Consider the following 20,497-nt stretch of genomic DNA (forward strand, 5'->3'; position numbering starts at 1 on the left):
GCGTCGATCTAAATGCTATCGGGCTAATAACCCGATAGCATATTAATGTCGATTCATTTATGAATTGGCATTAATATGCTATCGGGGTATTAACCCGATAGCATATGTAATGCTATTTGTTATCGGGTTTAGTTCATACCGATAAACATTTATAATCGGGCCATTAACAAAGCATCATAACTAACACCGTTTCAACCGAGTGTTTAAGTATTAAATGTTAGTTACCAAACATAACCGAAATCGGGATGTGCAATATGGAAAGACACCGATCAATAGGTGCCTTGATCAGTCATGTCTAAAAGACATGACCGGTCAAGACATCTATTGACCGGTCTTCTAAAACATATAAAGCCCGACATGAATCATTTGGAGAAGACATAAAAATATTAATGATCTCTCTCCTTCAGCCTGCAACAAAACAATCAGATTATCAGACAATATAATCATATAAAATTCTCACATATATAATTTGTTCTTTTATTGCAATTGAATAAAACTTTACATGGTATCAGAGCGAGGCTAATCGAATCTGAGGCTATTCAATTTCTGAATAATTCAAGAACAAAATTATATATTACATCACATTTTCAAAATGGCTAGCGCTATTAGATTCGAAGATATACTCGGAGGTAGCGATGATTTCTTAGCTTGTAAGTTTAGAATCAAAATGATTTTGAGAGAAAACAAAGTTGATTCATATGTTCAAACTGAAAGTGCAGCACCCGAGAATGAACCCGACAAAACAGCATGGATTGAGGGAAATGAAAAGGCTATTAAAAAAATAGTTGATGGGGTAAGAAACAACATAATGCCCATCATAAAGAAACAAGAGACGGCTTACAAAATGTTCAAAGCACTTGAAAGGACATTTGAGATATCAAATGCAAGTCATACTCTGGCATTGAAACGAGAGATAAATCATATCACGATGAACAAAGGGGACACAATCAACTCCTACTTCATGTGAATATCAACCCTAAGAGATGAACTTGCAACCCTTGATTATGAGATCCAGAGTAAAGAATTAACACTCATTGCTCTAGATGGGTTGCCCAGTGGATGGAATACATTTGTCCAAGGCATTAGTGCAAGGTCCAAATATCCTAAGTTTGAAAGGTTAAGACATGATTGTCTCCAAGAACAAAAGAAATCTAGTCTGCATATCAGCACTAGAGGATAATGGATACAGAGTGACCTTCATGGAAAACAAGGTGTTGGCTTGGCAGAGAAATTCTACCATCAAGAAAGCTAAAGTCATTGGACAAAGACAAGGCTATGTGTATGAGCTATGCATAGAGCCCAACTTAGCCTTAATTCATGAAGCCACAAATGCAAATGAGGTGTGGCATTGAAGACTAGGCCACCTGAATTATAGGGCTTTATCATCTATGGGAAATCTTGTCACAGGTCTACCTAAGTTGAAGCAATATCATTCAGAGGCGTGCAAGGGATGTGCCCTAAGTAAAAATACCAAGGGTGCCTTCCAAAATAGTACTAGGAAGACAAGCAAAATATTAGAATTAGTTCATTTTGATGTATGTGGACCTATGTTCGAACCCTCTCTAGGGGGATTTTTGTATTATGTAATATTTGTTGATGACTACTCTAGGAAAACTTGGATCTACTTTCTTAAATGTAAAGAATCAAAAGAGATCCTCAATAGGTTTAAAGAATTCAAATCACTAACGGAGAACCACTCAAGAAATAAAATTAAACCCTAAGAACTAACAATGGGGGGGAATATACTTCAGAATTATTTAAAGATTTTGTAAAAATTCAGGGATTAAGAGGGAGTTAACAATACCTTATAATCCTCAACAAAATGGGGTAGCTGAGAGGAAAAATAGGACTATTGCAGAAGCTGCCAAAGCCATGATCCTTGATCAAAATCTAAATATCAAACTTTGGGCAGAAGCAACTAGCACTGCGGTATATATACAAAACAGATGTCCTCACTCCCACCTTGAAGATAAAACTCCTGAGGAAGTCTTCACCAAAATAAAGTCAGATATCAGCCACCTTAGGATATTTGGGTGTCCTGTCTATATACCTGTACCTAAAGAGAAAAGACTAAAACTAGAACCTTCTGGAAAAAGGGGAATACTTGTAGGATATAGTGAAACATCCAAGGCCTATAGAATTTATATACAAGGTCAAAGAAATATTGAACTTAGTAGGGATGTAATCTTTGAAGAATACTTAGGCTTCAAAAGAGCCCAAAGTACAATAGAACCTGAAATCTATATCCCTACTCCTAACATAAAAGAAGATCCTACTCCTGAGCTTCAGAGGGAGAATCCTAAGGAGACTATAGGTGAAACTCAAAACCCACCTAGAGAAAAACTCAAGAAAAGACCACTATGGGCCACCAAGACTGTAACAGAAGCTCAGAACTTTGCTGCTCCTTCAGGAACCTTTAGGGAAAGTAAAAGGCCTAATAAATTCACTAGCTATGTTGCCCTTATGAATGATCTCTCTAAAGTTGAACCAAACAATGTATCAGATGCACTTGAACATCAAGTATGGAAGGATGCCATGTCTGAAGAGTATCAATCCATTATGAAGAATGATGTTTGGGAGATTGTTCCTAGGCCAACTAAGAAATTTGTTGTTTCGTCTAAATGGCTTTTCAAGATCAAATATGCTGCAGATGGCAGTATTGAAAAACACAAGGCCAGATTTGTAGCTAGAGGATTCTCACAAAGGGAAGGAATAGATAATGAAGAAACATTTGCACCTGTTGCCAGATATACATCGGTAAGAGTTGTACTAGCCATTGCAGCAGCAAAGGGATGGAAGGTACACCAGATGAATGTTAAGACAGCATTTTTAAATGGTGAGATCTCAGAAGAAGTCTACCTAGAACAACCTGAAGGGTTTGAAATTCATAATGCAGAGTCTCATGTATGTAGACTTAAGAAAGCTCTCTATGGGCTCAAACAGGCTCCCAGGGCCTGGTATGAAAGAATTGACACCTATCTCTCAAAACTAGGTTTCACTAAAAATGATGCAGATCCTAATCTCTACTACAAAAGAAATAAAGGTGATATGCTAATATTGATTTTATATGTTGATGACCTATTAATCACAGGAGATGATCACCTTATAGATCAATGCAAGAAAGATCTATCCACAGAATTTGATATGAAGGACTTAGGACTACTTCATTACTTCCTAGGGTTAGAAGTATGGCAGAATTCCAATAATATTGTACTAAACCAAGGAAAGTACACCTTGGACATTTTGACGAGATTCGGAATGCTAAATTGTAAGCCCATGACCTCTCCTATGGAAACCAACTTACATAAAATTAAAGAAGCAATAGCAGAATCACAGTCCACTGATCCTACTCAGTACAGGCAGATGATTGGGCCCCTAATGTATCTATTAAATACAAGGCTAGATATCTATTATGTTGTTAATGCTCTAAGTCAGTTTATGTGTGAACCTAAGGAGATACACTTGGTGGCAGTAAAACATATTATAAGATACTTACAAGGTACCCTAAACCTTGGTCTTAAATATGAGAAAGTTGATATAGATCTACACGGATTTACAGATTCAGATTGGGCTGGCAATGTGACTAACAGAAAAAGCACTTCAGGGTGTTGTTTCAGTTTAGGTTCAGCCATGATATCTTGGATCAGCAGAAAGCAGTCTTCTGTAGCTCAAAGTTCCACCGAGGCCGAATATATTGCAACTTCTATGGCTGCCCGAGAGGCAATATGGCTTAGGAAGTTGCTTGTGGGATTGTTTGGAGAACCTATGAAACCTACTATTATTCATTGTGACAATCAAAGTTGCATAAAACTTTCAGTAAATCCAATATTCCATGACAGGTCCAGACATATTAAGATCCCATACCACTATGTACGAGATATGGTTGACAGGAATGTAATTCAATTAGAATATGTTTGTACAGGAGATCAAACTGCAGACATTTTGACCAAACCTCTTTCCAAAGTGAAGATTGATCACTTCATAAAAGGTTTAGGTATGATAGAAAGGTAATCTGCTTTGTAAATAAAATGTTTAATGTGTAAACTTGTTTTGTCATGTTGAAACATTTTGGGTTTCACCCCCTGTGTTCATATCTAAGAGGTAACGATCTCTCATATTATGAACACTTGTATGCAAACATCATAAGGTGACGATCTTATGATTCTCTAAACTAGTTATCATGTTGGATCTCTGGTATGTCATGGATGTGCCATGATGGTGTTGTGGTAAAACATTTGTATAAAATGTTTGTGCACATATCACAACCTGGATAAGATGAGAATTTAACCATCCTCATATGTTTATCCGTAGTATTGCGTGTTTAGGCAATACTGATATCACGTGTTCAGGTGATATCTTGTCATAATGAAATGATGAATCTTCTATATCACATGGTTAGGTGATACTCTATGTCACAAACTTAGAGTAATGTTGTATATTTGTATCGTGTCCTGATGGTACTTCATATCATATGTATAGATGATATATATTCTTGGAGACTGACATTATTCTGGTTATGAAAGAGAAATGTGATGCAGGGTACTTTATCTATCTTCCAAAGCTAAGAGGGACTGTTAATGCATTAGTAGCTTCTGTAAGATAAGACTTCTCTGACCCGTTAATCTCTTTTATTCTATTATGGTTTATTCATCTATGCTATTAGATTATCTGATTTATGCTTTCCGAACTGAATATGTGTATCAGATTGTAACATTGATCATGATTATGATATTGGCATTTCATAAAGATGGATTAGATCGACGACTTGCTTAACATAGTTAAGCGTCGATCTAAATGCTATCAGGCTAATAACCCGATAGCATATTAATGTCGATTCATTTATGAATCGGCATTAATATGCTATCGGGGTATTAACCCAATAGCATATGTAATGCTATTTGTTATCGGGTTTCGTTCATACCGATAAACATTTATAATCGGGCCATTAACAAAGCATCATAACTAACACCGTTTCAACCAAGTGTTTAAGTATTAAATGTTAGTTACCAAACATAACCGAAATCGGGATGTGCAATATGGAAAGACACCGATCAATAGGTACCTTCATCGGTCATGTCTAAAAGACATGACCGGTCAAGACATCTATTGACCGGTCTTCTAAAACATATAAAGCCCAACATGAATCATTTGGAGAAGACATATAAAAATATTAATGATCTCTCTCCTTCAGCCTGCAACAAAACAATCAGATTATCAGACAATATAATCATATAAAATTCTCACATATATAATTTGTTCTTTTATTGCAATTGAATAAAACTTTACAAGATTGACAAATTGCAACAAACACACTAAAATATAATTTGCATGCATCCCAAGGCAGCTCCAGAATGGTACGGTTAGGGCAGAAACTTGACTTGCAATATAAAAATGATTACACCATATTATGCACCGAAAATATACAAAAATGATCACCTAAAGCATAGGGAAAAAACGAGCAAATACCCAAAACCATCAGATGATCATGCAGAGACCTATGAGCAAACACACCTACAACCACACTAAAAACAGCAACCTGGAACTCACACACAACACTCCAAAATCAGAAAACTTTGAGCACAAACTTCGCAATGAATAACATCTATTCTCCTGAGTGAAGAACAGTCCCACAGTATCAACTAGTCGCTATCTTTCAAGCAAGAAGCTAAGCATTCCATCTAGGAGGAAGCATTTCTTGAAGCATTCAATCAACATTTTGGCAACACTTCATTGCAATATTCATGGATAGTCTCAAATGAAGGCCAAGGCACTTATTTATACCTTCCATTCCAAATCGAACTTCCTTTCCCTCCAATATGGGATTAAACAGCAACATTCAAATTTCCTTTAATTTGTATTTTATTTCATTCCCTTATCAAATCGCCCAAGGAATAATAATATTTTTTTGGCAACAAATACATTATTCCCTCAAGTGGACACCAACTTTACCCAATGCTAAAATAACACCAAGTATAAACCTTTTTAATGAGAATTTCCTCCAAAGGCGTCCAACCATAAGTTATAAAATTAAACTGCATTTTGGCGCCCCATTATGAAGGTAAAATATTTCGCCAAATAGACTTAGGATAAAAATATTATTTCTCTTCTCCAAATCCAAGTCTAAATAAAATAAATATAAGGCTTGACCATTAAAATATACCTTCATCAATTACTGACAATTGCCAATATTGAGTTGAGGCCAAAGTACTGAACTGCATTGCTAGAAATAGCCATCTGACCTAGAACACAGGAACCTGCCAAAAATAGTACTTACTATAAATAGCATAGTGCTAAAAATAGTAAGTGTTTCCAAAGTGATTTTAACTACATTTTGAGTAGCCACCGCAACTTACTATTAATAGTAAGTCCGGAAAAAGTCTTCAGATTGATTTGAATGTTATACCATCACCAAGCTCTCAAAAAACCCAGAAAAACCTAGAGAAATAAGCTGCTCTCGCCTCCACTTACTAAAAATAGTAAGTCTGCCAAACTCCACTGCTTGCTATGCATGTACCATCATTGCTGTTGGTTGAAAATTTTGCACACTTGGGGAAATATAAAAAATTGTGGTTTCAACCACAACGTGTGAGTAAAACTCTCTTAATTAAGGGAAGGCTCCCCCTATCTAACTACAACTTTAAAACTAAAATAGGATGGGATAGCAATCTTTCTTCTTCTTTCAAGAAAGACAATATCCTTTTCTCTTCATAGAAAAGTGATAGCGATTTGATATAAAACAACAGTAACAACTTTCAAAATGAAATGAGAGAAATAAAATTAAGTTTCCTGAAAGCTCAAAGACTTTCGTCACTTCCTTCGGGACGGGACAACAATATCAAGCTCAAAGACTTGATTATGTGAAGTCCTATCTACCCTTTTCTATACTAATGCTATCAAGAACAAATTATAACAACTCAAAGGCTGGAATATCTTATTCTCTTCTACTTAAAACAATGCGAAGTAGTATAAGCTCAAAGACTCACAGCTATTTCTCACAAAATCTATTCCTAAATTCTCCTAAGAACAAGTGAAAGCACAAAGACTTACAGCTTCTCTCAACAAAATATTTATTTTAATCTATATTAACCTCAACTACTTGCAGCACAAAGACTGCAAATAAATTGTGATCAGGCTCTTTAAGAAACACTTGCAAGAAAGATAATATAGAACACGAACTCAAGTATGTAGCACAAAGACTCAAAGCTTGAGCAATTTCCTTCTATTCGTTTCAATTCTTGAATTTACACATGAAAGCTCAAAGACTTCTTTGCTGTAAATTTGGCAGAGTTTTTGCTTGCTTTCCAAAAGATAAAGATTACAATAGACCCCTCAAGTATTTATAGAAGAGGAGCCTTGAGAAAAAGGTGGGAGGAACCTAACTAACTTGAGACATTCTCTCAACCACCAAGACTTATTCAATAACTAACTAAGACTTCAATAACTAACTAAGACTTAATCCAAATACAGTCCTAATTGAACATAACTTGTAGTTGCTTTACATGTAATTACAAAAGTGCAAGTAATGAGTTAACTTGCATTTTACAAAAAGACTTTTACATCTAACTTGTCAAAAGAAAAACTACAACTAAAGATTACAAATGTGAAAAAATACAACTAAGTGTTGAAAAACACTTGAGCTGTAGCACATGAAGACACGAATCCTTCAAACTTCTGGATGATCATTTGTAGTTCCTCGAGATCCGGTTCATGGGTGTTCTTGGCAACAACCATGGTCCTCACAATAGTATCATGACATCGGAGGAGCGCAGAGCTGTTTTTATCCAAGATGGACTGGATTTCATGCAAAAAGATTTGGTGTTTCATCAACATTTGAATTGAAGTGGCCGAGAATTGTTCGCTCCTCCATTCACTATGAATCCTCATCTATAAATCAGCAAGAACTTCTTCTTCTGGAATCAGCTCTCCATCCTGACTTAATATGTTGCAAGAGGCCTTTTCACAATGAGAGACAATATCTTGGAAAACTTCACCCCGTAATCTCATTGTATCACCAATTTCCTCAATGAGGGATTTCAGAACAAGGGCCTTATTTTCCAGAAGCTCTTCATATTCCAATTACATGACCCTGGAAGAGATGATGGCATGCTCCTGTAGAACACTCAACTGTTGTTGGGGCATGGTATGCCAGATTGTCAAACTATCTTCAACAATTTCCAGATTCTTTTTGAAAGTATCAAAAGTCTGATCCAGTTTTTCTTCAACGGTTTCCAGCTTAGACATCATCTAAAAAATGTCTTTCATCACTTGTGCACATAGATCATGAAGCTAATCAACCCAGGAATCCAATGCTTGTACCTTCTGAGCAGCCCTTTCTACTCCACGAATTGATTCTTGGGAACCAGAAGAACCTATGGAGTTACTCCCTTCAACAGCAGGTTTTGTGATTTTATGAACAGCTGCCATAAGTTGTCGGTTTTCCTCTTCTAACTTGTTTTTCTTTGCTAGAAGTTCATCACACCATTGTACCAATGAAGCTACAGAAAAATGAGCATCATGTTTAATCACCTCATGCGTTTGCTTACCCAATTCTATCCTTGTAACAATTTCAGCTACCTTCATCCTATTGCTGTCAACAGTTACTCTGGAGATAGTCTTGGCCTTTTCAGCAACCTTGGATCTAGACTGTTTTAGTTGTTGATAATCAAAGGCATCAGGTGAGATTTCTTGCTTCTTCCTCTTTGGAGTAAAAGAACTAAACCATGGAGGTAAAGCCATCAACTCTCCTTCAATAGCAATTGTAGGTAAAGGAGAAGCGGTTTTTGTTTGAATAACCGTGGTCATCCTGAGAAGAATATTTCTTTGGATGGCGACCACGGTTTGCTCAGTAACCAACGGGCATGAAGATTGCCTCATGAATTCTTCAAAACCAGAAGTGGAGGTATCAATTTCTGACAGCTGGATATAAGCAAAGTATCTTCATGAACTTCCTACACATTTTATTCTTGATGATCAGGAGGTGGCTCGTATACCGAAATAGTAATGGCATTCTGAGGAGATTCATCCACAAACAAGTCAGGAGGAGAAAGGAGCATCTCAATGGAAACTGGGGGAATGATCTCATGAGGCGAGTCCGATGCTGGAGACTTGGGAGCATCATCAGATTGCTGCCCTTCTTCTGGATTGTCCAGATCGATCACCTGAACATGAAACCGTGACTTTTCCTTCCCACGAACTGTCGCTTCCTCAGGAGGAAGCACTACTGCCCGACTAACTCGTAATTTGATCCTTGTACCCGAAGATGATGCACCTTCCTTGTTGTCAACCTGAATCTCAGACTTATGTCCAAGAGGCCCCGTAGAATCATCTTCTTTTCCAATCTTGATTTTTATGAGTCTAACAGCATTACTTTTCAACCAAGCGTTGGTGTTAGCCAAGATAGGCTGAAATCTCTAAAGAATGGATATGCACTCCTTGTGTGACCATTGGATTAAAAGAAGTGGAACTTCCTCAACCCTTCGTGAAATATATTCAGGATCAAGTACATGCCCATCGTCAATCATCCCTTGTGGAATATCCACCAAATTCAAATCAACAACTTGCTCAACAGTGAGCCTGCAGTAATCCATCTTCAGAACCTTGACCTTTGTACGAAGATCTACCCAGATATCCTCAATGCGATGCACATGCACGAAGGATTTTTTGATCTTCTCCTTCATACCCCGGTAATCAAAATCAGGTTTGGAGTTAAACCTTTTGAGCTTAATTTCTTGCATTTCAGTCTCCATGGCCTTGGCTTTAACGGATGTGACAAAAGAATACCGGCCAATTTTTAATGGGTTTGTCGTAGAGATCCCCATTCCAACCTTGTCTCTGGTAGACTGAAGAGTGTGGACAGCCATGATTTGTCTTCCCAACTCCATAAGAATGATCTTATCAATTGGGTATCTACGAAGCATGTATGGCTGCCCAATATAGCATCCAATTCTCATATAGGTGAAGGTCGGGAACTATAGAAACAAGCATCCATACTCACTCACCCTTTCCCATGCCTCATCTGATACCCTTTTGTTCTTCAGAGTTCTATCAAACTAACACATGAAGTAACCGAAGATTGCATCTTAGATTCTTCTAAAATGCAATCGTCTGGGTCTCAAAGTCAGCTGATCATAGTATTCCCATACCGGTATAAGCAAGCAATCACCCTTGGTAGAAAGACCTGGAAAATGCCTAAGCGATGCTGCCAAGTACACCAAATATGAGTTTATGTAGAAAGTCATGGTGGAAGAGACTGCTGAAAGTTGTTCACACAAGGCATCGCTGATGACTTTTCCCCATGATATATGATGGGACTGCCTTATGAACATGATGAACTGGTACATTCAGGGCTCAAAAACATTAGAATGTTCAAGGCCCATTATCCTGCTGAGGAAGGTTACGACATCTCCTATTTCCCATTTGAAGTCACAATGGTACAACTTAGCCCACCTTGAGAAGGCGGCTCGTGGCTCATGGATCCATTTGTTGATATGTCGCTTACAGTTTTTTTCCCTTTTCACATAATACTCAGCTGCACTCTCTTTGGAGATTTCCATGTAAACAGGTGCGGGAGGTATTCTGAAGACTTTCTCAATTGTGTCTGCATCAAAGAGGATTATTGCTTCGCCATCATCATTTTTAATGATTCTTGTCTCCTTGTCAAAGTGATGGGCGCAAGCGAGAACAAATTCAGGTTCTAGGGCAGCCACTGGGAAAGAAGATGCATGAGGGATATGGCTGTCCAATAGCTGCTGCATATTGCTATCTTGTGGATCCTCAACCCTCTTGACAAATTCTGACATGTCTACATGCCCTATCTCTGTATCTCTGATACGATCCGAAGGAGAGGAAACTTGGGAAGGCGCAACTTCGTTTTGGTACTTGTCATATTTGTACTTCATCTTTTTTGGAATTGGTGATGACGGTAAATCTGACATTGATCGACAACCTGGAATACTATGATGAAGACTTAAAAGCATTAAGGCAACATCATATTCAGTTGAAAATAACATTTTTCTTTCTTCAAATGGGAAAAACTTCGACTCTTGCACTTCACGATTTTTGTGAGAGAAAGAGGGGAAATAAATGGAAATGGGGGGAATCTTGACTTTGACCAATTTCGGATCTTGGAGAAATTTTTGCAAGTATACAAGTTGGAAAGGGCATACATGCAATTGGATTTTTAAAACCCGAATGCAAGTACACTTGTAAATTTGCAAATGGAGAAATGGATGGAAAACAAGAATTAGACTTGCGGAAAATGACGAAAATGGAAAGTACGGATATGGGTGACATGAATAGATAAAAATGGGAAAATCCAGGAATGTCATTTTCATGAAAATAGGAAGAACTTTTCAACATGTAATCCGGTTCTTAAAACCCGATTTTGAAAGGAAGGGTATTTCACATCTTTTCAACTTGGAATTTTAACCAAAAATGGTTAAATTCTTTAACCGTAAGGGAAGAACAAAGATTTTCAGCCAACTCATAATCGGGATTTAAAATCCCGAATACAAGTAAAGAGGGAAATAGGAGAGGAACAATGCAATCCAAAAATGGCTTATGAAGGGGGAAAATCTCTCTCACAAAACCAATTTTTGGGGCAAGAACAAAATATTTACAAAATTACAACTAGAAAGGAAACTAAGAAAACAAGAAAATAAGAAAAAGAAAAAAGAAAAGAAAAGAAATCATACCTTGCTTGAAACTGAAAATGCCTCTCCAAAAGATGCAACAATCTTGAAATGAAGAAGACAATCCATTAAATAGAGACAATCCACAATGCCAAACCCTAGCCACGTTTTATAAAAACGCTATTTGCATAAAAACGTGGTGTCAAATGCAAGGGAAATGGTATGAAAAGTGGCCAAAACTCTTTCTAACCTCAACGCCTTAGCATATCAAGCCAAAACGATTTAGGAGATTGCTGATTCATGGCATCTTTGAAGGAGAAAAACGTGGTTTTTAACAAAAACGTGTTTGTTGTTATAAACCAAGGTTCCAGCAATCTTAACCTCCAAATGGCATGAAAGATGTCAACAAAAGCATGAGAATAGGAAGGAATCCTAAACGCCTTCTACCTCCAAAAATTTCTCCACAAAAACTTGCTTAAAATCCTCAAAAAACGTTTTTCCTTGCTGGTCGGGTTTTTTGAAAAGAATAACAAGTTCGAATTAGCATGAATTGGATAAAATCGGGTTTTTGGGATGCAATGACAAGTTTAAAATTGCACTTTTTCATCAATAAGGCAAAAATCGGGTTTTTTAAATGCAATTACATGTTTAAAATCCTCAAAAATGCACTTTATAGAGAAAATCAGGTTTTTGGACCAAATAACAAGTTTTAAATGTCACTTTTCTCATTCCTAGGCAAAATCAAGTTTTGGAGAGGTGTGCAAGTTTAAAATCACTTGTAAAGGGAAAATAAAATCCCTACAACAAGTTATAATTCACTTGCACACATGTAATAGGGGTTTAAAATCCGTATTACAAGCAAAAACCATTAAAGTAGGGGTTTTAGAAAAGAATTACAAGTTTACTTGTAACTTAACCAAAAAATCCCTATTTTAACTGAAAAAGCCAAAAAGCATCAAGGGGGAAATAAAAAGCAAATTACAAGTTTTTATTTTTCAATAAAGTGCACTTGTAATTAGCCAAAAATTTCCCTACAAAGACCAAAACAATGGAAATCATTAAAACTTGCAGTTCAAGGAAAATTCTCCACCTATAGTCGGAGAGAAAAAACCCGAAATTGAAGGAAAGACATAGCAAACGAATCCAGAATGTGACGAAATTCGAAACATAGTTCGAGGATGAACTGAGGATTAAGCCAGTCCAAGGATGAGTCAAAATTCTGCATCGGGAAGCATGCCATAGACTAAAATTTCCATTTTTTCACAAAAATTTTATGTAATGGTCCATTTTTTAAAACAAAAATGAGGACAACAATTGCAAAGCTTTCTAAAAACCCAGAAGGAATCCAAAACCAAAACTGACAAACTCCAACATGCAAGCCACCAAAAATGTTGAAACATCCTTCTAGAAAAAAGGAAACCCTAATTTTGCCTCTGACTGACCAACGGGTCTCGGAATTGGCCAACAAACCCCAAAACAAACTAGAGCGGAAAAGGGGACACTACACAAAACACATACAAAAACTCATTTCAAGTAGCAAGAAATATTTACACATATACAAACAAACAGAAAAAAAAATGTTAGGGGGAGTTGTACACTACATCCTCAACTTGGGCATACCCTTTTTAGGATTCCATTAGCATCTTTTGTAATATTGTTTTATTTGTTCTGAAAGAGATGCTTCCAAAAGGGATGGAACCTTTCCATAAGCTTCATTTTATTAATTTATTTAATTGTCCTTTCAAAACAACCTTGTGCCCACTAGGATGCACATCCGCCAAGGTGGTCTCCTTTATTAAATCAATTTATTATTATAATATTATAAAGCAACTTTATTTAAAAAAGCACGTTATTTTATTTAGTTGAAATTAAAGATATTACTTTAATATTCTAAGTTTTTTCTGAAACCATCACTTGATCCCTCCAATTGGACCGATGCTCCAACTGATCCCAGGGTGATGTCTGAATGAGGTGGGCCAACTACCAGTCCCCTCCTTAAAAATAGGGATCCTGCTAAAAAATAGGAAACTATCCCCAAACATTCAGAAAGACTCAACTAGCTCCTTGCCAATCTCCCCAGCCTTTGGAAGGTCAACAGGTGAATTACTAGTTTGCCCCTAAAAAATAGGAGACTATCCTCAAAACTAATAAAAATGCTCAAAAGGTATCTTGCTATGCTCCACCAGCTCCACGTGGTCTTCAGGTAAACTGTTAGTCCCTTCCTAAAAAATAGGAGCTCTTCCTGAAAAATAGGAAACTAGCCTTGAACTCCAGAAATGCCTCATAGACATCTCCAAAGTCACCTAACCCTTATAATGGGCTCCCTATCCACTGTATTAGCCTAAGGGAATCCTGATCATAGGCTGACGCTACTAAAATCATCTACACCTTGGGAGGGGCAAAAACGGAGCATTACAGAAAAGAAGACGAAGTGGAAGAAGAGGAAAAAATAGATAGAGAGATAGAGAGATGTAGCTTGAGAGAGGTAAAGATATAAAGATAAGGGGATGGAGAGGGAAAAATAGAGAGGAAGATTTAAAGAGGGCTATAGAGGAAGAGGGAGAGATAAAGAGATATATAGACAATGAGATAAAGTGATAGAGAGATAGGGATATAAGGAGATATGGAGAGAGGTGGAGAGGAGAGAAATAAATAAATAGATAGATAAATAGATATGGAGAGAGAGAGAGAGAGAGAGAGGAAGATAAAAGAAGATAGACATATATTGGAAGAGAAGGAGAGAGAGAGAAGGAGAGAGAGAGAGAGAGAGAGAGAGAGATGGAGATATACAAGAAGAGAAAGGGAGAGAGAGAGGTAGTGATAGGGACATGTAGAGGGGGATAGAGAGGAAATGAAGAAGAGAAAGATAGGGAAAACTAAACAGAGGGAGAGATACAGATAGAGGGAAATATAGAGAGATGGAGAGGGAGAGGGAGAGGGAGAGAGAGAGAAAGAGATAGAGGTAGAGAAATATATGGATAGAAAGCTATAGAGGAGAGGGAGAGGGAGAGGGAGAGGGAGAGAGATAGAGAGATAAGAAGATAGAGGTAGAAAAATATATGGATAGAAAGCTATAGAGGAGAGAGAGATGAATAGATAGAGAGAGAGAGAGCGAGTGACGTAGATAAAGGAAAATATAGATAGATGAATAGGGATAGGGAGAGAGAGATATAGAAAGAGATATAGAGAAGAGCAAGAGGGGGATAGAGAGAAATAGAGAGATAGAGATATCGTACAAGAGAGATGGACTGAGAGAGAGAGAGAGAGGGGGGAGATTGAGAAAAAAAAAGGTGACAGACACAAGTAATAGAGAAAGGATTAGAGAGGAGAGAGATAGAGAGATATGGATAGAGATAGGGAGGGACAAACAAGCAATGTGTGTATATGAGTTAGAGAGAGAAGTAAAGATGAAAAAGAGGAAGTGATGGGGAGAGAGGGAGAGATGGTGCTAGAAAGAGGGAGGGAGGGAGAAGTATTGATTTGAAAGAGTTAGAGATAGGAAGGAGAGGCAAAGTAGATATAAGTTGTGAAATATAGAGGGAATGAGAGAGAGGGAGAGATGGAAGCAGAGAGAAAGAGGGAGACAATGAGTGAGAAGGAGATAGAGAGATAAACATAACGATATAGGAAGTGATATATATAGAGAGAGTAGCAGAGATGAAGGGAGATGAGTATATAAGAGAGAGACAAAGATAGAGATGAAGATGGAGACAGAGATGGAGAAAGAGATAGAGATAAATAGGGAGCCTATGTCTGTGTTAGTGAGAGAGATATAGAGATAGAGATAGAAATAGAGGCAGAAACATGGAATGTGTGTGAGTGAGAGAGATACAGAGATAACTATGGAGAGGGAGAAAGATGTATATAAATAGATAAAGAGGGGGAGAGAGGTAGAGAAATAAGGAGAGGCTAGAGCAGAAGTAGAGAGTTATAAAAAGAGGCAGCCATAGGAGAGAGTAACATAGAGAGAGGGATAGAAAGAGGGAGATATAGAGATTGATAAATGAAGGATAGAGGGGGAAAAGAGAGATACAAAAAAGGTAAGGAGATATAAATAGGGGAGAGAGATAGAGATGGAGATAATATTCAAATGACACACTACCCTAAGCATAACTACCCAAGGACACATGATATCCTTAAATTATTGGCATGAAATGAGTAATGAAAACTTAGTATCTCTCTATTGATCTCTCGCTCTAAACTTTTAATTTAGGTTTTAAGTTGAAAATTATTTTATTATGTAAATAAGATAAAAATTTAAAGATAATTATTCTACAATAAATTAAAATGTAATAAGACCAAAAATTATAAATTAAATTAATTATATTATCTTTTAATTATTATTCGTAACTCCATAAGAAGAAAAAAATTAGTAAAATAAAATTTCAACTTAATTGAAAATTAAACCTTAAAAGAAGATGGTGAATAAAATAAATTTATAAAAACTAAGAATATCGATAAAATTAAAATATATTTTCAAAAGAAAATAGAAATAAACGATACATTTTTTATTCAGAATGTAATTATATACAATAATTAAAATTTTCATAAGACAAATAGTTATAAATTAAATTAATTCTAATAAAACATTATTAGTAATTTCATAAGAGAACATATATAAATTAACATAAATTTTAATTTTAATGAAAATTATTCCTTAAAAAAAGAAGAAGAAAGTAGCGAATTCATTTTTTTTTTATTTTTTTTTTTTCATTTTTGAAACTTAAAAAAAAAGATAGAATATCCTCATAAAAGAAGATAATATTAAAAGATATTCCTAGCAAAAGAAAAAATAATAAAAAATAGAACTTTTCTTTTATGCACATTTTTTTCTAATTGATAATATTAAAATACATTTTTTGGGGGGTTTTTTATTATAATTTTTTTTAAATTAATATAAATGTAAACATACAGTTGAGATCAATTCAATCATCTTGCATTCTTCTAATCAATTTTGAACCATTGATTTTAAAAAGTATGTTGCACAATTCAGTTAGGGAATACTTTCGGCATAATAATTAATTTTAATATTACCTTTTATTAACTTAGCTTGGGATAGGGGACATTACAGAGGATTTGTTAGGTGGTTTGTTAGAGTCTAATAGCCACAAAAAAAGGTGCTTGGGAGAGAAGGATCAGCCTTCTCCCTCTATCTTGGAAGAGTAGATGGTGAACAATAGGGTGGAACATATTTCTCTGGTTCCTCCTCGATTCAAGAAACACAATTTAGGGGAGAATGACCCAGACACTAAGGTCAACCAAAAATCCATAAATCACTTCTTTAAACCCCCATGATTTGGTGGGGGTTCTGTTATAATTGTAAGGTTGTTTCTTGTGTTGTTCTGTTCCAAGTTGCTCTGTTATACTGTTTGCAGTTGGGCTTTTGTAGTTGTGTTGTTGTCATGCTGGATGTTTCTTTTTGACCTGCTGTGCTTCATGTCATATCTTTCTTAATGTCAAAGAGCCGGGGCCCATTCAAAACCACGCTTAACTTATCAAAAACATAATTAATGCCAATGTAAACTACTTGATCTAGACAGTTTTCACTAATTAGCAATAAAATGTTACTAAGGAGAAAACTGACAAGTTTAATCTCAAGCAATTAGAAATTAAAGAATTCAGAAGATTAGACACATACTCTGAGGCAGATAAGCAACATTCACGTGCACAAAATCCTTTCATTAAATTTTCTCCTGTCCCAGTTGTGCAACAACCAACTCTGCAAATTGTGCCGTGGGAGTTTTTACAAGAAGCCCAACACCCAGAGCCATGCATAGCTGCTAATCCAACACGACCCTTAATCTGCAAAAAATATTATCAAACAATGTTAAACAAATATAAATTATCTTTACCACACAATACAAAAGATACATTCTACATGTAACACCTCTTCACAATGTTATAAGCATGCAACATTTTTACTAAATATTTTTATTGTTGTAAATTTCGTCATTGATGTCAAAGTATATTGAGCTAGTTGGTTGTTGTTTCAGCATGGTTTATGTCTTCTTCACCTACTTGTCTGTCAGCTTGATTTGCCTATGTACCTGGTTAACCTGCCTGTGTGTCTGCTTCAGCATAGTTAATCCAACTCAAACTTTTGTCATGTCACTGTTGTTAGCTTCCAACTCAGATTTGGCGGTATATTCTATGTCAGAATATTTTTAAATTTCAGTTTCTCACGATTTTGGGGTCTATTTTTTCAAAGACCACGATTGTATTTTGGTATCGAGGGCATTTAACTTTCTGTAGAGATGATGGTCTGTGTGGCAATGATGTCTTTCTCTTAATGAGAGTCACACAGGTAACACTGAGAAGGGGGGGGGGAGGGGGGGTTGAATCAGTGTTATAGATTTATCAATATTTACTGAAAACTCAGAGATTATTGAACACAGAGATACGGAGATAAAAACATAACACACAGCAAGAACACATAATTTTTCAGGTCGAAAACCCTTTCGGGTAAAAAACCATGGTTCAAATGATTCTTTTCAAAACTAAATGGGCACCAACCAGCTTACATATGATGAACACCAACTCACATAACAGAGGCACCAACCTCCTAGAGAGTTTGAACTTACTAACAAAAGAGATCATTACAACCTGTCCAAAACCAATGACAAACAAAAGGACAATTCAAACATTATGTGGTGGCATGAAAGCTACACCACTGCAATTGGACGTTATGTATAAAAATTAAAAAAACAAGAACCTTATTACTTATAGAAACTTTGCAGCACAATAAATTACAGTGTTTCTTGGCAAGCAGTTGCAATTATTCGGAACTGAATTCATTTCAACATGTGTCTACACCATGAGTGGGTTGATGTGAAATACACTAAATTGTCGTTTTTGTAGATTTGAGAATAAAAGCATGTAGAGACATATATTTAATCACACTTCGGTTTATATTCAAACTGTTCAAAAATAAAAACAAAATTGTACAAAGTGACAAGGATTAAATGCATACAAAATAGAAATCCCTAGTACAAATTTACTGCAAAGCGAGAACCTTGATAACAGAGATTAGCTATGCACCATCTCAATGAACATTGTAACAGAATAATATTTTGTAGACCTAGTAAGTGAATCTAAGATGCCATCTTATAATTCTACAACAATTTGTTGAAGCTTATGATATGAACTTGGAGATTTTAAAGGAAAAAAAGCCAATGAATTTACACCATCAATATTTCTGGTCATGTATGACTTACTGTTTGATCAATCTATATAAAATCAGACACTACTTAGGTGTCTTGCTGACCTATAACCCATGGGGTCATCTAGTCATTAAAGTTCTATGCCCAAATTATTAAGCCAGCCTAGCTAACTTAACCAGGAATGAAACATGAGAACAAGGATACACAAGTAACCTAAACTAGTGGATAATTTCTAATCTGTTCTTAAGTCATGTAATGGCAAAATTTGCACCCAACACTACAGAAACTCAATGACTTGAGATAGAATATGAGGAAGCGAAATCTAAAAGAAAGATTCAACTTTTGCCTATACAAAGAAACCAGTTTTGTATAAAAATTTAATATGATTTTGATAAAGTGATACTCTGTTTTTTCTTGAGAATAGCTCAAACTTATGAGTTGAAATTAAGTATTTATACTATGAGTTATCACAAAAATTCTTGAATATAAACATTTTGGAGTACTTGAGCAAATTCTAAGTTGATATATAAATGATGAGTGCACTTTTGAATGAATTTGATGAGCACTAGAAACTTATCATTGTATATACTTTTGTTACAATGATGTTGACGGGAATAATCATTATGTTATGTTGGTATATTATGTTTATGTTGTCGTCGGTAATAATGAGTTACGGCGGTCAGTTAGTTAGCCGACGGGTAGGTAGTTGGAGTCGCGACGGTTGTGTCGCACCCCTTCGGCTGTCATATATTGTACCACCTCCGGGTGTTGGAGGACATGTAATGTGGACGACAGATTATAATATGAACATCTTTTGACATTAATGGAAAGCTTATTCTGGTACTTCTTTTGTATTTGCATTGTGCATTGCTGTTCAATTTCTGTATTCTTCCTGTTTACCCAGTGAGGTAAACATTTGGCGCCGTTGCCTAGACGAACTCGGAACGGAAGACACGGATGGCGCACAGACACAATGGGCCTACCCGTTGGTGAGGTGAACCCGGAGATCGACGATGCCCAAACAGAACTTTACGTAGGAGAAGACACTGCGACGAGAGAATTTTCAATTCTACTCCAAGTAGCCATTCAGACCTACGTGCGACGAGAGGCGGCGGAGGCGGAAGTCCCACTAAGTGCCGTGTGGACAGCGTTGGAAGTGAGTCCGGAGGTAAATCGGTTGATGAACCATCTCCCCCGATTGCTAGCACAAGCATCATTGGCACAACAAGCTCGCGTGGAGGAAATTGCCCGGGAGGAGCGACGCCAAGAAATTTTGCAACAGTACGAGGAACGGGAAGCAGAACGAGATGGCGCCAGGTCAGGGGCATTTGAACCGTGAGCCATACGGGACGGAATAAAGAACACTTATTGTAATAATTATGTCATATTGTTGGCATAAACTTGTCTTCCACATTATGAATGAATAAAAGTGTTCTACTTTTTATGTCATTAAGTATATAGAAAGCTGTTGGGAATTAATGCCCAATACACTGAATAAAGACAAAAATAAGCAACAATATATAGATGAACGTGCAGTAGCCCAACGTGCCTTGATCCTTGAACAGCAAGCGGAAAGGCGACAGAGGTATAAGCGAAGAGAGGAGGAATGCTCCGAAGGGGACGGTGAGGCCAGCGGCCACCCACGGAGTCGGGAGGAGTTACTTGCGGAAACCCGCCGTAGGATAGGGTGTACCAAAACTCAGTTGA

The 20,497-nt window shown here is 36.6% G+C and overlaps 1 protein-coding gene across 6 annotated transcripts in view; it reads right to left on the bottom strand.

Annotated features, from left to right (window-relative positions):
• The window catches only part of LOC131030723 (putative threonine aspartase), a 328,757-nt gene that overhangs the window by 123,345 nt on the left and 184,915 nt on the right, over nt 1-20,497 (bottom strand). For all 6 annotated transcript variants that reach the window (XM_057961650.2, XM_057961657.2, XM_057961643.2 and 3 more), the window contains exon 8: nt 17,269-17,432. In XM_057961650.2, coding sequence (XP_057817633.2) covers nt 17,269-17,432 — 164 coding nt within the window. The remainder of the gene's footprint in view (nt 1-17,268; nt 17,433-20,497) is intronic.

Source organism: Cryptomeria japonica, chromosome 4 (genome assembly GCF_030272615.1).
Source record: "Cryptomeria japonica chromosome 4, Sugi_1.0, whole genome shotgun sequence".
NCBI lineage: Eukaryota > Viridiplantae > Streptophyta > Pinopsida > Cupressales > Cupressaceae > Cryptomeria > Cryptomeria japonica.